At 39.5% G+C, this 21,295-nt stretch overlaps 1 protein-coding gene across 7 annotated transcripts in view; it reads left to right on the top strand.

Moving 5' to 3' along the window:
- The window catches only part of mdga1 (MAM domain containing glycosylphosphatidylinositol anchor 1), a 96,447-nt gene that overhangs the window by 50,738 nt on the left and 24,414 nt on the right, over positions 1-21,295 (top strand). For all 7 annotated transcript variants that reach the window (XM_088370950.1, XM_088370949.1, XM_088370951.1 and 4 more), the window contains 5 exons: positions 11,431-11,627; positions 12,717-12,849; positions 18,123-18,392; positions 19,748-20,077; positions 20,634-20,930. In XM_088370950.1, the coding sequence (XP_088227076.1) occupies positions 11,431-11,627; positions 12,717-12,849; positions 18,123-18,392; positions 19,748-20,077; positions 20,634-20,930 (1,227 nt within the window). The remainder of the gene's footprint in view (positions 1-11,430; positions 11,628-12,716; positions 12,850-18,122; positions 18,393-19,747; positions 20,078-20,633; positions 20,931-21,295) is intronic.

Here is a 21,295-nt window from a genome sequence, read left to right on the forward strand (position 1 = left end):
TATATTGTGCTGGAAATCCCAATGGCCTTAGATTCCCCCCCACCCCCAGTCCTTAATGGGCAGGTTTTTACTTAAATAACATCCTTTTTTTTTCTCCATATTGTCAATAGCAACCAACATGAAAATCCCTTAGCAACCAATACTAAAAGCATTCCAATCACCACTTTAGTGGGAACTGGCCATTTATTTGTGCCTACTCCACTTTTGGCCTCTCTGCCTTTTCTTCTTCACATTGGTCAGCCGACTGACTTGCCAAGAGATGCAAGCCATGCCACAATATCCATAATGAGTCAACTTTAGCACCGCCATAATTAGTATTTCCCGCACTAAGAAGAGCGCAACATTGACCAAATGAGCTACAATTTACACTGAACCCGAAAGAAGTAATTTGAAATGACACAATGCTTTTCCACCATTCAAACGAAAAAAAAAAAAAAACGTCTATTTTCTGACAACATTGACAGACCGCATGTGTTAAGTGAAGCCTGTGGTACATCACCTTTGTATATTGAACAGTGGTGATTAATGCCTGACAGGCTGTGTGTGAGCAGCATTTTAACAGTTTTTGCAGTCACACTTGTAATTAGCTCGGTGTCATTTCCTCAATAGAGCGTGACATGAGGTGCTAAAGGTAAACACCTCCATCTATTAGGTATATTCATTTGCAAAGTTGAATTAACTCATGGGTGAAAATGTTGGATGGTATGTGCTCTATGGATTGTAATAAGTGTCTCATACTTTCAAAATAAATATTAAAAAAATATATAAAAGATTTTTACTTAGGTGGTAGTCTTGCATATTAAAAACAAATTGAATGGTCTAGACATTATATGCACATGGAGAAGTTTCACAGTTTGTCTTGTCAGACAGACAGATGGATGAACAGATGGCGATGAAGAGCATAAATCACAATCAGTGTGCCATTGCTTCCCAGGCATATGCTTAATATGACAATTAATATGTACGCTTTTACAACATGGTGCCATATATCAACATTTCAGGCAGTAGTTATATCAAATAGATGCAATTAAAAAACTGGAGGCGTCAGAATCATATTATGTGGAAGTTGCTCTTTCATGCCACTTAATTTATAGAAAAATAGGATTTGGAAGAAAAAAAAATGGATTTTGTATATTGGTCCCTTTGGGATTATTTTGAGTGTTCAGTTAATGGCAATCTGATGATGACGATCTGAAAAAATGTTCAGTAAACAGACCATTCATATGACATTGCTCCGATATACTACACAATTAAGTCATGAGCAACAGTACACAAAAAACAGATAACAGTTTAAAATAGAAGAAGAGGACTTAATGTTAGCACCCTCCTAACTGTGAGGCGGACGTGCTACCCAGTGCGCCACCGAGCCGCCTAGAGAGTAATATATTACATGTATTTAAGAATTAAATAAATAATTTCACAATGATGGGTTATAACAAGAGAAAAAACGTCCTGCATAGAAATCTGCAAACTTCTGCAAAATATGATGCCTCAAATCACCAGGTCAGACGTTAACAACAAGATTTGTAACAAGACGTTACATAAGATTTTCACAGTACGTAGCGTAATATGAAAAGCAGTGCAATGATATTGATTATCGGAGGTGGCAAATCTAGGGAAAGAAAGGAAAAATCTTGCCAGAGTTTGGCTTTAGCCAGAGGCTCTTCTCCTCAACTGACAGGTAAACGAGATCTTTGAATAGAACCACCTTGAAGGCTGGTTGAAAAATGATCACCCTTCTTATGTGAGGTTACAAATACCACCCCTCAATTTTTCAATATTTTTTATGGCCAAGAGTTACAGTATGTGGATTTCTTTCAGATGGCAGTTTATCTGTGCCTCATGCATATTTAAGTGCAGGCTTGACGTTCACGCCAAATGTCTAGAAAGAAAAAAAATGTATGTGATATACAGTGCTTAACAAATATATTAGGCCAGCACTCAGTGAAAAATGTATGCCATGGGTTCTGAATTAATAGCAGTTGACCAGAATAATCATCATTTTATTTTGTTATGTAAAATTTAAAAAGTTTAAAAAAAGTTTAAAAGTTTATAATTGTGTAGACTAATATACATCCATTTTCTGCAAAGTCCATAATGTGACATGTAAAGAAAAAAAAAACGGTTGAAGAAACTTTGTGAGATGCTGCAAAGTTACTTTGGTGATATTGTTATATGAGGTATATTGTGTTTTTTTTCTTTTGAGCTTTCCAGGAACCGCGCGATGCTGAGTACTGTAATTGAACACGGTGAACTATAATTTACGCAAGCCAAAGAAGTAGAAATTGAGACCACCTATTCAATCCAGTTTTTCATTTATTTATTTATTTATTTATTCTTTTACCCATTATTGACGCACGCTGCCATATTCGAGGTTAGGGAGATAAGAAATACATCCATTTTTTTCTGGTTGGTTTCCTGTGGTGATTACATCACATACAACACATGGCAAAACATTTTACTCTGCGTTTATAAAATATAATATCAACCATACCATCACCAATTGCCACTTTTAGATTTGTATGCAAAAGTTTTATTTTGAGCACATTTCCGAGGTCACATCAAAGCATTTGGAATTCTAAATAATTATTAAAAGTTGTTTTTAACAATGTGAATAAGAACAGCTTTGCTGAGAAGCATTACGGAGAATTTAATTTGAATTAACATTTAATTAAAGGAATTTGTTAAATTAGCATCCCCATGACGTGGCAGCAAATAATACAGCCCCGTCCTTTTAGTGAGTATCCGTGATCACATTTCAGGGCAGCCTTTTGAGGTCAATTTACTGAAATTTATGGACTCACTGGTACAATTATTGATGAAGTGTTGGAGTGCAATGAGCGCAAAATGAGCTCCAATTTCAAGTGGGCAAGGTGAAGCTTTGCTTTCATTCTTGTCTTGTCATTCGCTATTTGTTACAGTTACCATGTTATTAGAATGGAAAGCTGGTGAAGTTGTGTTTTTTTTTATCAGGATAAATCAAAATGTTATAGAAAAGATAGAAGCAAAAACTTTTTGGAAGTGGGTGCCAAGGGCAAGGTAATCATTTATGTAGGCGCAGATGAGTATCAAGAAATGACTGAAACATTTGGCTTCTCCTAAAATGTAAAACATTTCCATGCTTAGTTTTGATGTTTGATCAAATCATTCAAATTCAAACAATGGCCAACGCTATTAATGAATACTGCAAGGACTGAAATGGGTCTCTGTGGAATTGAGACCTCTTCTGAAGTCATTGCAAAAAAAAAAATAAAAAATAGGAATTGGTGTTCATTTTTTTCCGCTATTATTTTAGCACCACTTCAGGCATCAGGACCATATAACATTTTTTATTCAGGGTTGGAGAAACATTTCTATTCAAGAGAGAACAAAATGCATTTGGTCACAGAGAGGTGTGTAGAATGATAAGATTAGAAGAATAGGGCTCGGAAACTGTTGCTTTCGGGAAAATGAACATAGGGAAAAGATTTTTGATCTGGATAGTTGCATTTTTTCCCAAGATTTAAAAAAAACCATCCCAAAATTAACAATGTGCTAAAATCATCTATCCTTCAATATCTGACACAACACCTTTTATGAAATGGAAACTAAGCAAAATGATCTTTTATTTCTTGAGTATTTGTAGCCGACTTCAAATTGGGCAACCCCCCCCCTCCACGGCATCTGTATTCATCAGAGCCATAAAGCCAAGACAATCTTAATATTATTTCACGGCAATGACATTTTTCATCCCACTCTGTCGCCGATAACTTCCAACTAAGATTTTTATGCCTTTGTCCTCGCATCTTATACTCACACTCAGTCTCAAGCTCCATATCCATCCTTACGATTCCCTCCACAATTGACTCATTGTATGCATTTTGACCCTTCCCACTCCTTTCCCCCTAATTCTATCCTTTCTCTTGTGCAAGCTTCCCTCCTACCACATCTTCAGTGTTCCGTTTATGGCCAGCTGCAGCGGGGCTGGGTAATGAAGGCAGCGTTATAAAGTATGGACGGTGCCTCAGGGCATTCTCACAGATAGAAAAATTGAAATAGGACTAGAATGGAGATGGGGGGGGGGGGCGAGATCGGAGGATTAAGTCATGAGACACACAAAAAATGTTGAGAATGTAGTGGAATACACCAGGAACAAAGTCGAGGATGATGTATGAATGATGTTGTCCTGGTGGGAATGCGTCTGCCATTAGTATTCAGTCAGTTTACAGCAAGATCACACTCCAATATTTTGTCCTGCTTTTGTTACACCAAAATGTTAGAAACAGTTCTCAATGAGGCTTTATGTAGGTGTAGAATAGTGCCGAGGCAAAATATGAATATTGCTTATAATCTCTTGGATGAGATATTGATGTCTCATGTCCAATTTTGTGCCGCGAACAATAGTGAGGATGTCAAAAATGGTGCCAATATACTTTTAACTAATATTTTAGAATATTCTTGAAATAGAATAAATTAGATTTAAAAGTGTTTTAAACTCCTGTAAAATAAAACTGCTACCATTTTCGGTTCTTTATAATGATTTCCCCTACTTTGCCATGAGGTGATAGTGTGTTCTCCCAGTGAGACAAAGATAACGACCGCTCTGACCTTGCAATAACCTCAAGCATCTTCAGTAATTACAGCCATATGTCATTTAAAATTGCTAGCATTTTTTTTTTTTTTTTGATACAGACAAATGATACATACAAGATGAAACGCAATTGTTTACATTGTGGGGATTTTGGACCAATAAGGGTTGATCTGCCAGGTCATCTTCGATAGTAATCAAAATGAGTCATATTCTGGCTTTGACAGTGACAAACGATGCTCGGAAGTTTGAATTAACTATTCTGACCCTCATGAAATCCGAACAATACAAACAGCAACTGTGTAAGTCATTAAATATGAACCAATGCTACTAAATGACAACTAAACGGGATTGATAATAGAATTTACCAATCAAAATTATTAGCCCAATTATGAAACACTAATTATGCAGTGTTACATAAGACCTTAGTGCTAACAAGATGATTCATTGCCGCTAGCCACACATATACCGGTAATATAGGCACACCAAATCCACCATTTCTTCCTTACTTAAAAAACAAAATGAAACGTGTTTACTGATTCCAGAGTATAACAATTCAACAAGCTTTAGTTGTGTTCCAGTGCAAAATATATTATGGTGCGCAAAGGCAATAACAAATATAATCAACTGACTTTAAATCAGCCTGTAGAATAATCTCTGAAAGATGTAAATAGAGAAATAAAACCTTCCCAGGATACAAACAAAAATCTAATGAGAAATATTCAAATCACGGCCATCCCTCTCACGGCCCCGTGTAGTCATTAGTATCATCTACTTAGGACAAATAAATGGCTCGCTGTAATATATGTCCTGTCAAGGAAAATCAGGTAGTAAGTGTAATTATCTTAGTTCATAGCCTCTTCTTCACACACAGACACAAAATAGTCGAAGAAAAGTGAAACGTGTCGGGTGCTTGCAAGACTACAAATCTAGGAAGTAACATAGAGTTACATTTTCTTAAGTGTGGTCTTGCTTGGCTCAGCAGTTTCTCGATGGTGCAAGCAAAGATTCTGGTGGCTGTTTGGCGGCCTGCCCCCTCCCTCATATAAATCAGTTTGGAGAAACAGGCTAACAATTGCAGGTGTTGTTATTTATTTTCAAAAGACTGCCTGATAAGCACAATGATGAGATAAGCAACTTCTGTTGGGCGTGTGATAAGCTGGATTCCGGTCTGGAGCAGATCCATCTCGGGGCTCTGTAACTCCTTCAAACGTGGAACTTTTTTGTTTTTTCTTTGTCAAGTGTGGAGCTACCATACATAGTTTTAATATTTCCGGCTTTCGCCATAACTTACAGTAAACCCTCACAGCTGTAATGAAAGGAATTCAATCAAAACGGAGTACCGTAAAATTCGGGCTATAAGCTGCACCGGACTATAAGCCGCACCAGCTAAAATTCGTGATTTTTTTTCATATTATTTTTGTAAAAGACAAATTTGTAGCAGATTTCTTTTCCTAATTTTGTGTGTGTTGCAGATTATGCATATATCCCTTTTATAATACTATGCACACACTAGATACAACGATATTGTTTATTCTCAGACGATGCAGTGTAACAATGCAGGCTGTTATGTTACACCTTGACCCAGAAGTCATTACGTCCAGAGACAGCGTTAGAAGGGCATTTTTTATCTTCTAAGCTCCTCTCCCCGATAACTTCAGAAAGGATTTATTGGCACATGCCTGGATTTTCGCCTTTTATATTCCTGTGGGCTGAACCCACAAAACTGAGATTCATTTGTGGTTTTATCTGTGTGGAGAAAAAGTGTAGCGGCACGCCTTTTTGAATTTAGCATACAAACACACATTTAAAGACAAACAGGCAGATCACAAAAGACTTTAGTGTTTTTAATTTCATGCAGGCATTGCACGACCAAAGCTTTTGTATTTTATGCAAAGAACATGTTTTTTTCCAACTGATTTGTAAATCAAAACATAGGCTACTTGCAGTTAGATATAAATGAATGCAAAAGTAAAAATCAAAAATTCGTTCACGATGTGCGTGAGTGCAAATGTTTGAATATGTGTCCCCACCGTGCATATAGTTTGCATGACTTGCACCTGATGGCTCAGAAGGTGAACTCTTATTTGGGAACACCCTCCTGAGTCTGTGCTGCGACACCACAACACGCACTGTAAACAACAAAGCCAAAATGAGTGTCTTATTGCCCGAGATAAGACATCATCCCGCCATTAATATTTAATGGCATTTTGCAGGCTCGCCGCATAATTATGTCTTGTACATAACACGTTGGCTCAGTAAATTGTGTAAGTTCGGGATGAACATTTGATTTGTTTCCTGTAAACAAAGCCCTAAATATAGTACGTTTCACCTTTTTCAGCTTTTCAACATCTTATCTTAGCTTCAACATCTTACAAAGTAGATGTCCACAGAGAAGACGAAAGAGTGAAATGAAATCGAAGCTAAGCTAACCATAAGCTTGCCCATTAACTACATGCAAAACTGGTTCACCTTGACGGTTTTGGTTCCGCTCTCCTATAAGTGGTTCTTCGTCAGGCACGACAATTAAAAAAAACCTGCGAGCTCTCCCTTTAAGTTGAGCAACTCTGCTCCTCCATTTATGTAGCCCCCCTGACTATCCTTTAGAAATATTTTTTTGTGAACACAAGCCATCTGCTACATGATGCAATGTCTTATTATCACAGTAGCATAAAAATGTTTGTGCCTACGAGTGAAGTAAACTCAAGACTTTTATGCAGTCACGCCATAGTGATGCAATTGAGTAAAACAGTATTTTTGTTTTTTCACATAATTAATGATGTCATTATTAAACGGCATAGCTCACTTTTGCAATACACAGGATACCCCGTGGCTAATGCATCGAATTTACATTCAAGAGCTGTTGAGCCTTCACTTTTAGAATTTCATATTGCACCTTTGCAGCATGATAGAGAATCTGTTTCACCATGGGAATGCTGTGGATCGACTCGTCCGTGTTATTTCAAGTTATTCAAAAAGAGGAGTCAAGTAAATGTAAATATCTACCTTAATATTTATGGCATTAGCGAATACAAAAGATCCAAAGACTTTTGTTTTTCATGAACAAAGGAGAGTGTGCTCGACAATAATCCCCTATCAATAAATCAATCTTGACTCCTTAAATACAGGCTCTTGTAATTTCCAAAAGGGGGTCTTGTGCATGTTTCATGGCCTCTTTAGCGCTATGTCTATGCGAAGGATGCTGAATAATTGACGAGACGCGAAGTTGGATCAAATGGCAAGTCTGCCTCCCTGCAGGCGCAGTCTTTTGCATCTTTTTTTTATGCATTTTGTTGCATGTACATTTGCGTGTGTGTGCATTTATGATGATATTTGTGTGTGTGTGTCTGTGTGTGCGTGCGTGTGTGGTCAGTAATGTTTATTAATGTATTTTGATTGAAAAAGTAAGAATTAGAAAAATCCACAGACGTGTTTAAACATCACATATATGGGTTGTAGCCACAGAAATTTAATCCCAGTTTCTGAATTTTTTTCATTTTTTTCTGTTGCAAGGTGAGTTTTAAATGAACTACCGTTAATACAGACAGAAAAAAAATCTGACACTCAAACTTCATACACATGCAGAATTGTTACTTTGGTACTCATTAAGTGTAGTTCTCGTCAGATACGCTGAGAGCAAGCGCTAAAGAAAACGGATTGGGCAGTGTTAACTTTTATAATGACATTAATTTAACTCATGCCTTTAATCAACATGAAACTTTTAAAGATCTAATCACTGTCTTTCTTATTTCTTGTCATTTCATTAGTGGAATGACAGTCTTAGGGTTACTCGTCAATTCAGTAATACAATAAAGCTTGTTAATCCATTGCTGAGAAAGCAAATCCTGCAGGGGAAGCGAATTTATCTGGTATTTTGTTAATTTCATAATACAATAAAACTTGTTGATCCACGGCAACGAACCAAATCGAGTGTCAGCGAAAGCACAACCCTCGAACAAACCATAATAATTTAACACACACTTTTGTATGTGCCGAGCTGCTAAAAAGAAACAGATGGCCGCAATCAATATTTATCTTGTAATGCACATTAAATGATCCCGAAGAGCACTCATTCTTTCTTAACTGAAGAGAAAATATCTCCTCGTTAAGCACAAATACATTTTGCTATCGTGAAAGCAATTTTAAAATCTGTTTTATTAGGAGGTAAACTCATTGCCACACAATCACGTGTTGACTCACACAAGTACATTTGCTGCTCTATGTTGGGCGATAGCAAGCAAACATCTCAGTCACATAATCACGCCTCGGCACACACTACGTCTAATTCTCTTCCATGACACGTTCTCACTCAATTGAGCCTGTCATCTTCTCTTTGCTCCCTTAATGGCCGTCTACTCCCTGAGTGCTATTAGGGAATAGAGCATGATATTGGAAATCAAAGAGGATTTGGAAGCTCGCGGGCGCCGTCCGTCCTCTTACGGGGGCGGTTGGGGGTGATTGGTGAGCAGAGGTCAACTTGTTATAAAAACACAGTTGACTTGTTACAAAGGCACACTCGCTCAGCCATGGCTGTTACAATGGATTATTTCTAAGGAGATCACTGCCATGGTTCTTCTTGTATAAGCTGCTTAATGAAGGTATCTCGTCCAGCCAATATGCTGCCTTTGGTGCAAATTTTAATTGGGGAACAGTGTATCGGAACTAAGCCCTGCTGCCATTAGTGAAAATCCGCTGGTAATTGACTTGCCTCAAAAAGATTTATTCTTGCCAGTAGCTGCCACAAGATGGCATAAAAGCATTATTTTTATCTAAATGGAACTCCGCAACTCACTTCCAAGTAGTTCTTTAGCATCAAGATTCCACAAGATGGTAGTCGAGCACTACTTTTGTCTAAATGAAGCGCTTCAACTCACTTCAAAGTAGTTCATTGGAATCAAAAGTTAAAACGTTTTACTGTTGAGTAAAGACGTAATTCTATTCTCTTCTGGAAGTCCTTCTGGCAACATGTGATTTTGTATCCAAAATAAGTCACATGTTTATTGTACATGGCACTTCAGTCGCTCAAATAACACAATCCTTAGTGACTATGAAGTCATTTCCAAAGGAATCAATCCGCTGTCTCTCTTTATTTGTGCATGTGTCAATCGTGTACAGACAGAATGACAGCACTCTTTTGCCTTCTGTCACACACAACCTTGCATTACATATTCAGCTCTACCGCCACACTGCAAATAATCTACCGGGCAAGGACACAAATCTGCCTGAACACAATCCCCAAAATCAAGTAAACAAAGTTGATTGTGTTCTTTTTACCCAATCTCCTTCAAACGCAGGCACACGCTGGCAGTGCCAAGACGAGGCATGCAGAATTTTTTGACAAGCGCCCAGCTTTTGAAGGCCCTGTTGCTGGCATCGCCTCTCACGGCGCTCGCTGTTGCTGCGCTGTCACGCCTCCTGCTGGGCCTTTTGTCGCGAGCGGCGTGTTGTCGTTATCAGAACCAGGGCGTCCGCACTGAGATGAAAGCTGGGGGAAAACAGGTGAACACTTCAGAGAGTGTTGAGGAAAATCTCAGCCAAACAGATCGAGAGCAACGTTAAAATGAGAGATGTATTAGAGTAAGCAGCTTAGCTGGGTCAGTCACGGTACGCCGTGCTCAGGTTTTGCTTGAGATTGAACTTTTTAGACGACTTCAGTGTGGAGTATCTGCTATGCAACAATATCTGAACATTTTTATGTGCTAATATTGGCTGTTGGGACATTGTTGGAGGTGCTGCGTCTGTATCTTTGCTAACTTTATAGTTTGTCAGCGAAATTTAAGTATGATGAAATCTTGCACCATGAAGCAGATGCGCACAGCTTTCCTGCTGAGCAAAGGGAAGATGGAAAATTTGAGTTTTTTTCTTTTGGGCAAAATAGTATTTTTTATTTTTTTACATAAGTTTTGGGATGAATATATAAAGTTAAGCATATAGCTCTATTTTTGTATTTAACCTAAAAATTTAATTTTATTTTTTTTAGCTGATTTGCACATTTTTGTTTGTTGAGCATGTATTTCCAAAGTTTCATTTTTGTCCCCAAACACTTTTTACGGATAAAAAAAAAGGAATAAATCATGAAAATGAGGTAGTCTTCCTTCGTCCTACATGCTCCTGTTGTTGTTTTTAAGACATCTAATTATTTATCACTCGTTTTAATTGCTGCTTTGTTTACGTGCCATCTGTTCTGGCCATCTCCAGTAACCAAGGGCACGGAATCCAGATTTGCGTGTATAACGCAACCCATTCGTGACAAAATTGCCCTTTCCAGCATCGCACAAGATCTAGCATGCTTAATCTACTACACATGGTTCCGCCCGAATATGTCAGATTAAGAATGCAATCAGATCAGTACATGTATACCACTTCCCTTGTTACTTTGCCATACTCACATGATGGAATCGAGGAACACGGCAGTGACACGGACAAGTCAGCCCATTCCTATGAGATGGAATGCAGTAATGATCATCATGAGCATATTATTTCATTTTGGCCGCATTAAATACACATAACTTCTGCGTGGAGTGAGGGGAAGGGGATTGGGAAGGACGGATGCTGATGAGAAATGGAAGTGACAGTGAAATTTGGAGAAATGGCAGATACAGAGGGAGAGCAACATGCTTGTGACAGCAAGTGAAATTGCATCCACCATGGGAAAAGGAGATGACACTAACATTGAGGAAGTGAACATGGGAGCAGTGCAAATTGTCAGATTGGATGTATATGACCACAAAAAATGATAATAATAGAAGAAATTCAAAGCAACAGAGGCACATGGCAAAAAGAAACTGTGGACAGTAAATCGAATGAAATTTTTAATGTCTTGATGAGTGGCGAGATCTTACTTGGTATCGTATTTTTTTCAGACCTGGACACACCAGTTCTGACCGTTCACCAGACCATCAGTGACGTGCGCGGCAGTTACTACCAGGAGAAGACCGTGTTCCTTCGCTGCACCGTCAACTCCAACCCGCCCGCTCGCTTCATCTGGAAGCGGGCAAACGTGCTCATCGAACAAAGCAAAGACAACGGTGTGGATATCTACGAGCCACTTTACACTCAGGTACCGAATGTTCTCCAGATTTGCTCTACATCGCAATACTTTCAGTCAACCAAAGTAGCTAAACCAAGAAGTGATGAGCAATCAGACTCCTTCATTTTACATCTCAAATGACATCTCCTCCGGGCTCCACCTTAATGATGCTCCTGATTCCTCATCCTCAGCTCCTCCAGCTATCCATCCATCTAGCCCACCTGCACTGACATTTCCACTGAACAACACGATTGCAAAAATACTGCCCCGTGGCCGTAAAAAGCCGCAATGATCAAATAGGGTCGGCATTCCCCTCTATAGAAACGCCGATAATGCAGGCCCGAAATGATGCAACCATAAAGTACCAATATTCTTCTCCAATGACCGTCATGGCCAAAAACAATGAAAAGAGTGAACACTGGGTTTACAAGACATACTACAATATAAAGTGTAAATGTAAAATTAGCAGGCTGCCATCTTTGAACTCCAAAGAATTCACTGACCATTCAAGCAACCCAACTTCCAAACTTTCTCCTGCTCATCTGACCAACCTCCTTTACCTTGACCTGCTGACGTATCATCTTGTCTTCTAATCTCTAATCTATTTGCAATTATCAGCACAACCTGCTCCTCACAAGACATTTCAACCAACTTTCTATTTGCAAAGGCGTACTCTCACTTACTGATCAATAAGTTACGGTAAATAAAAGTTTTCAAGCATGTCTGAAAGGACAAAGACAACAGTTCCTTTTTACTCAGTTTCTCAGTGTACCAGTCAAGCACAAAGCAGATTCCCTGGAGTTCAATTGTCCTGGCAGCAGAGTATGGTAATCGTCAAGACTGGCTACGAATCGATCAGCCCAGTCATCGCCTATATGGTATCGAACAAACACAGCGGGTACCGAAACAGTCCGGAACACGGATCTGCCATCGCACATGATTGGCACATGTGATTGTGTTTGTACGGCTCATAGAAATGAAAAAGATCTTTCAGACAAGATTTCAATATGCGAAACAATTAAAATGAAGTCAACCGATTTGTTTGTCATCAGATTATGTCTAGCGTCAACCGCAACAGTGGTTCACTTTAAAACGTGTTTGTTTTTTTTTGCACTTCAGGGTGAAACCAAAGTCCTGAAGCTGAAAAATCTGAGAACAAAGGATTTTGCCGATTATACCTGCCAGGTGTCGGTTCGAAATGTGTGTAACATTGAAGACAAGTCAGTCACCTTCAGGCTCACAAACAGCACGTGTAAGTAAAAACACATTTGTTACTGCTCACCCTCCAGATGATCACATCTGACCTCTTTATTTTTCAACCACCTCCTCTTCTCTCTCCACCTCATTCAGTGTTTGTTCTTCCGCCTTTTCACTTTCCCCTCAAATTTACTGGGTCTCTCCTCTCGCCTGCCTCCCGGTGCGCCCAATTGCCAAGCCGTCTTGTTGAAAAGGCATCACAGGGCCGTCAGCTGCAATTCAGTTGTCACGTTGCCTGTTATCTCCAATTCAGTCCGCAGCGCTCGATCCATCTCCACACCGCTGCCGCCCAGCAACAACATTGCCATTGACAGCTCTGTCAGCCTCGTTATGGTCAAACTGATGCACTGGCTTTGTTTGTTTTTTTATTCTTGAGGCTGGCTTGTTGTTTTTGCGCGCTGTTGTCGGCTTTTTCTATGCCTCTCTTTCTGATACCAACTTTATGAGTTTATCCACGGGAACCTTTCAAGAGAACTCTTTGCATGTAAAGCATAATATCCACAGCCTATGGCGGTCTGTCTGTTTGGCTGGCTTTATTTTAGTTTTATTTGCTTTCATGTATTTTGTGACACAGTTAAACATTTTCAAAATGTTGCTGCTGTTACTTCGGAAACGGTAAATTAACTTTACATTTCATTTGAGAATATTTTGGAAAACGCAACACTGAGCTGTTGCTCAGAAGTCAAACCAGCCATGTGGAACACATTGTGTTCAAAGTTTGAGGTTTCTCCCCTTAATTATTAAAAAAAAAATGATTACAGTGCTTATGGCAGTCACACGCACGCACACACACACACGTGCACTCACGCATGCATGCACGCACACACGTGTGCTGGCATAAAAGCTCACTGAGTTACCAAAACAACCAATGTGTCTGAACTTCATAGTTTAATAGTGACACGAAATCCACTGCTCTATGTGTGTGTGCGCGCATGTGTGTGTACTATAAAAAGTTCTTGTATGCCTGTAGCTTTGCAATATGCAAAGAATTTAAATAAAATGTACGGTAATCAACTTTATTTTCAATGACTGCAATCCAGTGGAATGAAAAGCAATTCAAATTTTACACCAACCTAAAATTATACTAAAGTGCACAGCCTGTAAAACTGTACTCATTTTTAAATTATATTAAACGAGTATCTTCATTCCCCCAAAACTTATTTTATATATAGGCACATCATATTTAAGATAAAATGAGTCTCAGCACTCGGGAGACTTTTAACGGGCTATAAAGTGACGAATGTAGTAAAATGGGGTCATGAATTCTAGTAACATTATACATTATAGCAGTCCCTTATCAGACTGGTGCAAAATCCCATCGTCATTGTTAAAAAAAGAAAAAATGACGACAAGAGAGACTAAGTAAAGTAAAGTAAGACAAAGACAGTTGTTTTCCATCCTCCGTGATATTTAGTTGTATTTATTCTCCGCTGAGCTTCCGTGTGTCCTTGTGGCGTCCGTCACTCACCGCTTAGATTGGATTGCCCCAACTGGGTCACGCCATCACTGCTGCTTCACTGCGGTGGGACAAGGGGATTGATTGATTTTTGGGATCATAATCCCAGTCCTACCACTTACTGACGGCAGCTGCCAAATCCTCTTCGTGCCTAATAGGAACACAGGGACAACGGTGGAGGGAGGTGAGGCCATGTTGTGGTAGGCAAAGTGCTATTAGAAGTTCTGAGAACAAGATTGGAAAGAGTTTGCGTGATACAACTAAATATTAGGTTGGCACCACTGCAGAGGAGTAATTCCTGCTCTTATATCACTTTATATAGCACTTGTGTAAATGTTTGGACTTGACTAACTTTAAGCAAGATAAACACATTGAATTGTAACATCAACAGTGCCAACCAAAGAAGCTGGCAAGAATCTCTCCAGTTCCTACAATCTGTTTGAAAACCCTCTGTGGGATTTGGACCTTAGACCTTGCTGACACAAAGCCAAGTCCTTGTGGACCAAGCTACCGATGCCTCCATAAATGTTTCATTATTATCAAGACATGTCTGTGCCGATTGGCTCAAAGAGGTCATGTGACTTCTCAGAGGTGATTTGAGGTGCCGTTTGAATACTAAGTTGCTGAAGAAGGGTTAAGACACTCTTTAAAAATGAAACAGGAGTGGAGTGGAAGTGGAGAAAAGCCGCCAATACATTCCTACAACCTTATTTTTTTACGCAAAGTTGGTGTCAAAAGAAAACTATTACACAGCAGTCTCTAAAATCATCCTGAGTTGTTTTAAGTGCCAACATTATGAGCAATTCACTTTTTCTTTATGAGCATTGTAAGTGCTTTATCTGGCCTGTTAAATGAATATCACTCTGATAATGTCAATAAACACTGAGCGGGGTTATCTTTGAAGCGCAGACTTACTTTTATGCTGTGCTGGTATTAGACGTTATCGTGCTGTGCAGGTGTACCGAATGTTACGGACAGTGAGTATGACTGGAGAGCTTGTCGCGCAGAGAACAACTATGTAAAATGTTGACAGCGTGACAAAGGCAAAATGAAGAGTGGAGTAAAAGAGAACGTGTGTTAAGGAGGGAAACATTTGTTAGCTGCTTGTAAAGTGCGGCGCTGAGCACAAATCCCATTAGTTTGGCGACGAGTGGCGGCTGATGCCGCTGTTGCCACATATCCCGAGGAAATTGAAGCTATAATTCTCCAATCCTCACTTCCCCTCCTCGGGTCACTTATCTCCTCGGTCCCATATTTGGTTTTCTCTTCACAAAACACACCTTATATTTTATCTTTTCTATTTTGAAATAACAATGCTAGTTTTGGCCAATGAGCATGTGGTGACTCCAATGGGACTGGTGATTAGGACATTCCCATCCCAATGGAATCCAATAATCTGTAGTCTATCTAAATCAGACTTAAATTAAAAAAAAAATACTGGCCTTTTGTTTTCTGTACACCAACATATAGGGCTTTTACCTCCTTAAATTTGCAGTGATCCATCCAAAAATTGGTGGAGCGACTGTTTCCCCTGACATTGTGGCGTCAGAATTCAAACTGATAAGGTAAAGTGATTAAATGGTTCCAGTGATCAGCATTTATTAATTTTTTTTGACAGTACTGACACTACTGATAAAATAAAATTGAATTCTAATGATTGTTTCTCAATTTATTTTTATCAACAAAAATTAGTATGCAATTGATTACACCAACACCAATAGCGATAACCAGATCAACCAAGTGAATAAAGCTCGGAGTTATTGATCTGCTTCCACCACACTCACTCTAAAATCATTATGATGACAAAACTACAGGCGGTATGTAAACAGATTAGAGTCTCCCAACCACCATGTCTTTGATAAGCAAATATCACCTGCATCCAGTATTTTCTGCCTTGTTTTTATTACTCATGTGTTTGATTGAGGATCGTGTGCTGGAGTCATGCTTTTGAAGTGCAGTGTTTTGGTCTGCAAGATGTGCTGGATGATTATCAAAATCATCAACAAACAGCTGCAGTTTTGCTCTATTTTTGTATGCTGTGATTGCTTAGTTCCTTTCACCAGTAAAATAATTCTATAAATAAATAGAACAAGCTCTGGAAAGAATTACCTGATACTTAACATCATTTTGTTTTAATTAATATATATAATTTTGAGCCATGACCTTTACAAGGACTCCCCACTGTATCCTAAGGGACAACATTGCTTGGCAGGATTTGTTCCAGTGTTCAGCAATTACTTCACTCAATTCCATTCATGCCAAACAATTTCCTACCAGAGCATTTTCCGCGCTCTTACTTGAAATTGCCCATCGGTGTTCAGTTTTCACAGCATACACACAATAGACTTTACCAGCCATTGATTGAATCATATTTATTGCACACTTGTCGAAATGGCACATTACCGAGGAGCTATAGTGGTGAGGGAGTTGCGCTAATCAATGAGGGGATGAATAAACTCTCCCGCTCTTTGGATTTACTGGCGACTGCTCAAATTCAGTCAAAAGCTGTAAAGGGGCTGCACGCTCGACAGCGTGTGTGTATGTTTCCACAGATGTATCCTTCTTTAGGAGAAATTGCAATGCGCTGTAAATAAATATAAACAATGTTTCTAAGCAGCTAGTACATGCTATATGCTTAATTACAAAAAACAGGGATGTGAGTTTTTTGACCTCAGACAAGAAACAGTAGAATATAGTCTATTAGTATTGTAGCACATTTTGTTTTAGCAAAGACACTCTGTTTTGTATGGAAATTAGTGTGTATACACATAAATAGTTTGTAGATGAGTAATTCGGTAAAATGTTCTTCCGACAAATAGATTCTGTTTGTTGTCCGGACCGCTGCTGAAAGTCAAATGATCGATTCACAAACAAAGCAAATTGTAGCTTATCGTGGGCTGTCAGCCATGTTTTTTTGTTTACTTTTGGCTGGGACTTTTTAAGGTCAGAGCTTCAAAGCTGCCGATAAAATATTTTAACTCATATCAGCAGGGGAGGCTGGTAATTTGCAAAAGTTGAACCACACTGGGTGCTGACTTTCATAATTTTTCCTCCAAAAATGCATCATTATATTATTGTTGACTACATTGTGTCCTTCTCAGCATCATCCAAATGTTTATTATCCTCTGTCGCTCATAGTGTTCATTCGTATTCATCCATTGTGTGTGTGGAGGCATGTGTTCTTGCTTTTAGCAGAGACGTGCAGATTTTTTTTTTAGGTCTCTGTGTAATGTGCACCTCTTCAATTTAGGCGATTGCAGTCTGTTGAAAATTATTGATTGAGTAGATGTCCTGAAAAAAAAAACTATTAGAGGAATGGAAGGCTTCAGTACTATGCGGAGGATTACATTTATCTCAGTTTGATAAAAAAAAAAGAAGAGAGAAATCTGCTTTAAATCCTTGCTGTAGTGTCCTCCTGTCAGTTCAAATATTACTTTGTAATCATTGTAAAGCCGAAGTATATTTAAATTAATACACATACACTGGTCAACTCATTTTTATTATTTTTTGTAATCAGTGTTTTTTCTGTAGCATGTCAGGTTTTCATAATAATATATAGACGATAATACATTTCGTAATATTTATGAATTCATGGTTCGGTTCAGCAACAGGTGGATTTTCTTTCCCTGAAATGTCATGGCCATAAATGGGTATTAAGCAAGCTTTTATAGGTCAAATTTAAAACAAAAAATGAAAATGCCTCAAAAACCTGATGTGCTAGAAAAAACCTTTTTGCAGCCTCAGTGAGAAACATATGGAAGTTTTAAAGGTAACCTCATTAATTTATAATCTATGATCGCATCACTTCCCAGCTCCGCCGATGATCCGGCTATCCGTCAACGACACGGTGGTGGCGGATCCCGGCCAGGATGTTGTCATCACATGCGAAGTGACCGCAGGTTTCCCTCCGCCGACTGTCACCTGGTCGCGATACCCAGGACCGCTCCCCCTCAACGCCAAGGTTCGCGGTCCCCAGCTGATTCTGAGGGGCGTCACACCAACAGACGCGGGCTTCTACAACTGCACGGCTGTCAACAACGTGGGCAACCCTGCTCGTAAGAACATCAACGTTGTTGTCAGGAGTAAGTAGCCAAATTATTTCCATTCACACTAATTGAGCTCAGTTAAAGTGCTGTGCAGAATCAACATTAAGAGCAGTCAGCAAGCAGATAAGAGAATAAAAATATAATATATTAAATAAAAAAAACTTTAAAAAACAAGTTGTGAGCCATCGTTGGGCCTTTTTTTTTTTATTGCTTTGACATTTAAGCATAGGATGGTGGCAGTCAACTAAGGTGAACTCATTTCACAACTATTCTTAATTAAAGAAGATTCAAAATGTAACCTCGAACAGTGGCTGCAACACCCACCTACATTAGAATGTGTATTTTTAATGCAAGCAGTTGATCCCTCATTATGACAAACTGGTGAAAATCATGTCAGAACGTGCGAGTTAAGTATTCCTCTTTTGTTCACCAACCCACCGTTGATATAGAAAGCCTTCCATCGCTTCTCCCTTGCAGCTATTTTTAGTCCCTTTAATCATCTTTATTCACTCCAATTAGTTGGAGCGGAATGGATGCAATTAGCGAGAGTCTCGCCCGTTAGCTAACACCGTTGACAATGTATGCTGGATTGCTTTTTCCTGTAAACCTAATGGGCCTGAACGCCTCATCGCACCAACACAGGTGACAAGGCAGCAAATGAAACACGTTCAGTGCGTGCTTGTGTGTGAGCGTGAGCAGAGTAAGGACAATGTCAATCTGAACACACACACACACAATGCATGTGAAACATATGGTCAGTACCTCATGCGTGACATTACCCGGCATCTCTGAGAAGATGTTGAAGTGAAATCCCCGGCCTAAACTGCTCGCTGCCTGTAACGAGAGAAACACACAACTGTTTTGTATTCAGAGTTGAAATCTTCTGGGGAATGTGTAGCTTTTGAAAGTGAAAATGAAATGTGACACTGCGAGAGTTAGTCTGTCCTTGATTTTGCTCCTCTCTTGTAGCGACGTTCAGTTTTATTCTGTGCAAGGCTCCTTTTATGTCACACGCTTTCTTCCCACCCCCAAACCCCCTCACGCTTCCTTTTTTAATCAACTTTTTTGCTCCTCTTTTTGGAACTTTGAGACATTTTGCATCACGTTGTTTTTTTATTTGCCTTTGGTTTTAATAAATAAATAATGATATTAATAATAATAACTGATCCGCACATTTATATCATAAGTGGCAGTCGTAATCCTTGTACTGTTAAAAATGCAAAAAAAAAGGAAATGTCAGAAACTCAATTTAAAATGAGATAGGACTGCTTACAAAATAATTTTTAAATCACATTGTAGCAACGAAACTTTCAGTTTCCTTTTTATTTTGAGAAATGTTTTCTGGCTTAATCAGCTTGCAGTTAACCAGCTCTCGTCTTCTGTTGGCCCAGCTATGAGCAACCTGACCTTCCAGATTACTCCAGACTCCAACAAGGACAGCGAGAGCATCCAGATGGGTCGAGACCTCAAGCTGTCGTGTCATGTTGATGCCAACCCTCAGGACAAGGTCAACTACACCTGGTACAAGAACGGCGCCTTGGTCTTCAACACGGACAGTCTGATCTTGCTGCGCAGCGACCCTGATATGGCGCCGGGTACCAGCAGCTTGGAAATTGTGGACTTGAAATTCCGAGACTTGGCAACCTACAGCTGCGTGGCAAACTTCCCGGGCAGCAGTGTGCCAGAGCTCCGAGTGGATGTCAACATCTCCCAGAACAGTGGTAAGGTCTTTGTTTTTGTCTATTTTTTTTACTTATCTGACATATTTGCATGACTTCCAAAGTGTGTCAGTTAAAAGACTAAATGTCAAGCAGTTTTTGAGATGTGCTGATTTAGCACATTAGATAATTTCCCATTTTGTGTTGCTTCTCTCTTATTAATACGGTTCAATAACCTCAACACCTTTCAATTTGGCCCCTGTTCTGTTTGACAAAATTTCATGCCAACATGTATCTAGTTCCTTTGCTCCTTGCGTAATTAGCCACAATGTTAGCGCCGAACACTGAGCGGCCGTTGCTTTTCACGGTTCCCATGTTGCATTAAAGCGGTGTGATTGTTCAATAAAATGTGCCTTGTTAACGTCACTTTCTTTTGTACCTTTTTTATTCGCCATCTGCCTCTGTTTTCACGTTTAACTGTCAGACACCATCTGTGGGTTTTACAACGCTCACCTCTTAGCCTCACAGATCCTAACCACTGCCTTGCATACTAAGCCCTAAGCCACTATAAAATGTCTATTAATGAATGTTCAATCTTTTGCATCTTCTCTCCTTCTAGTATCGCCCCCAATTCTGATGGTCCTTCCGAGCGGTCAGGTGGTTAGCGCACGAGAAGGCGGGACAGCTGAGCTGGTGTGCTTAGTGGATGGCAAACCACGACCACCGGTCTTATGGTCCCGCGTAGAAAAGGACCTGCTGATGCCTTCTGGGAAGGCTGTGGTAGAGACGCCCGATGGCCGCTTGAGGCTGAGAAACATAAGCCGCGACATGATGGGGGCTTACCGCTGCCAGACTGCTCCTTACAACGGTCTCAACATCAAAAGGCGAGAGCTGCAGGTCCAGCTCAATGTGCAATGTGAGTGTTAAAGTGAATAATTTTCACCCAAGAAATCCGTTTTTTAGCTCCGTAACAGGAGCACCTTGGGTCTGTTCAACTTGTTGAGCCCTGGGCAATGTTTGGTCCCATAATATAGTAATGGCATTTTTGGTGATATTGCCTTATAAGTGAGTATACAAAAATTCCCTTGGAGAAATAAAACTTGTGCCAGAATTAAAACAACAGTTTATTGTCAGTATAAAATGATTTCCAAATCTATTTGGCACCCCTTTGACTTAACTCCCACTGAAGAAGAGAATCCCCGTCCCTTTGGTTTGAGGCTGCCTTTATCATTCCTCCTGTCTGTTTTATTGTCCTTTAATTATTTAAATCGGCTAAATCCT

Source organism: Syngnathus floridae, chromosome 3 (genome assembly GCF_059516105.1).
Source record: "Syngnathus floridae isolate MCC-2025c chromosome 3, RoL_Sflo_1.0, whole genome shotgun sequence".
Lineage (NCBI taxonomy): Eukaryota > Metazoa > Chordata > Actinopteri > Syngnathiformes > Syngnathidae > Syngnathus > Syngnathus floridae.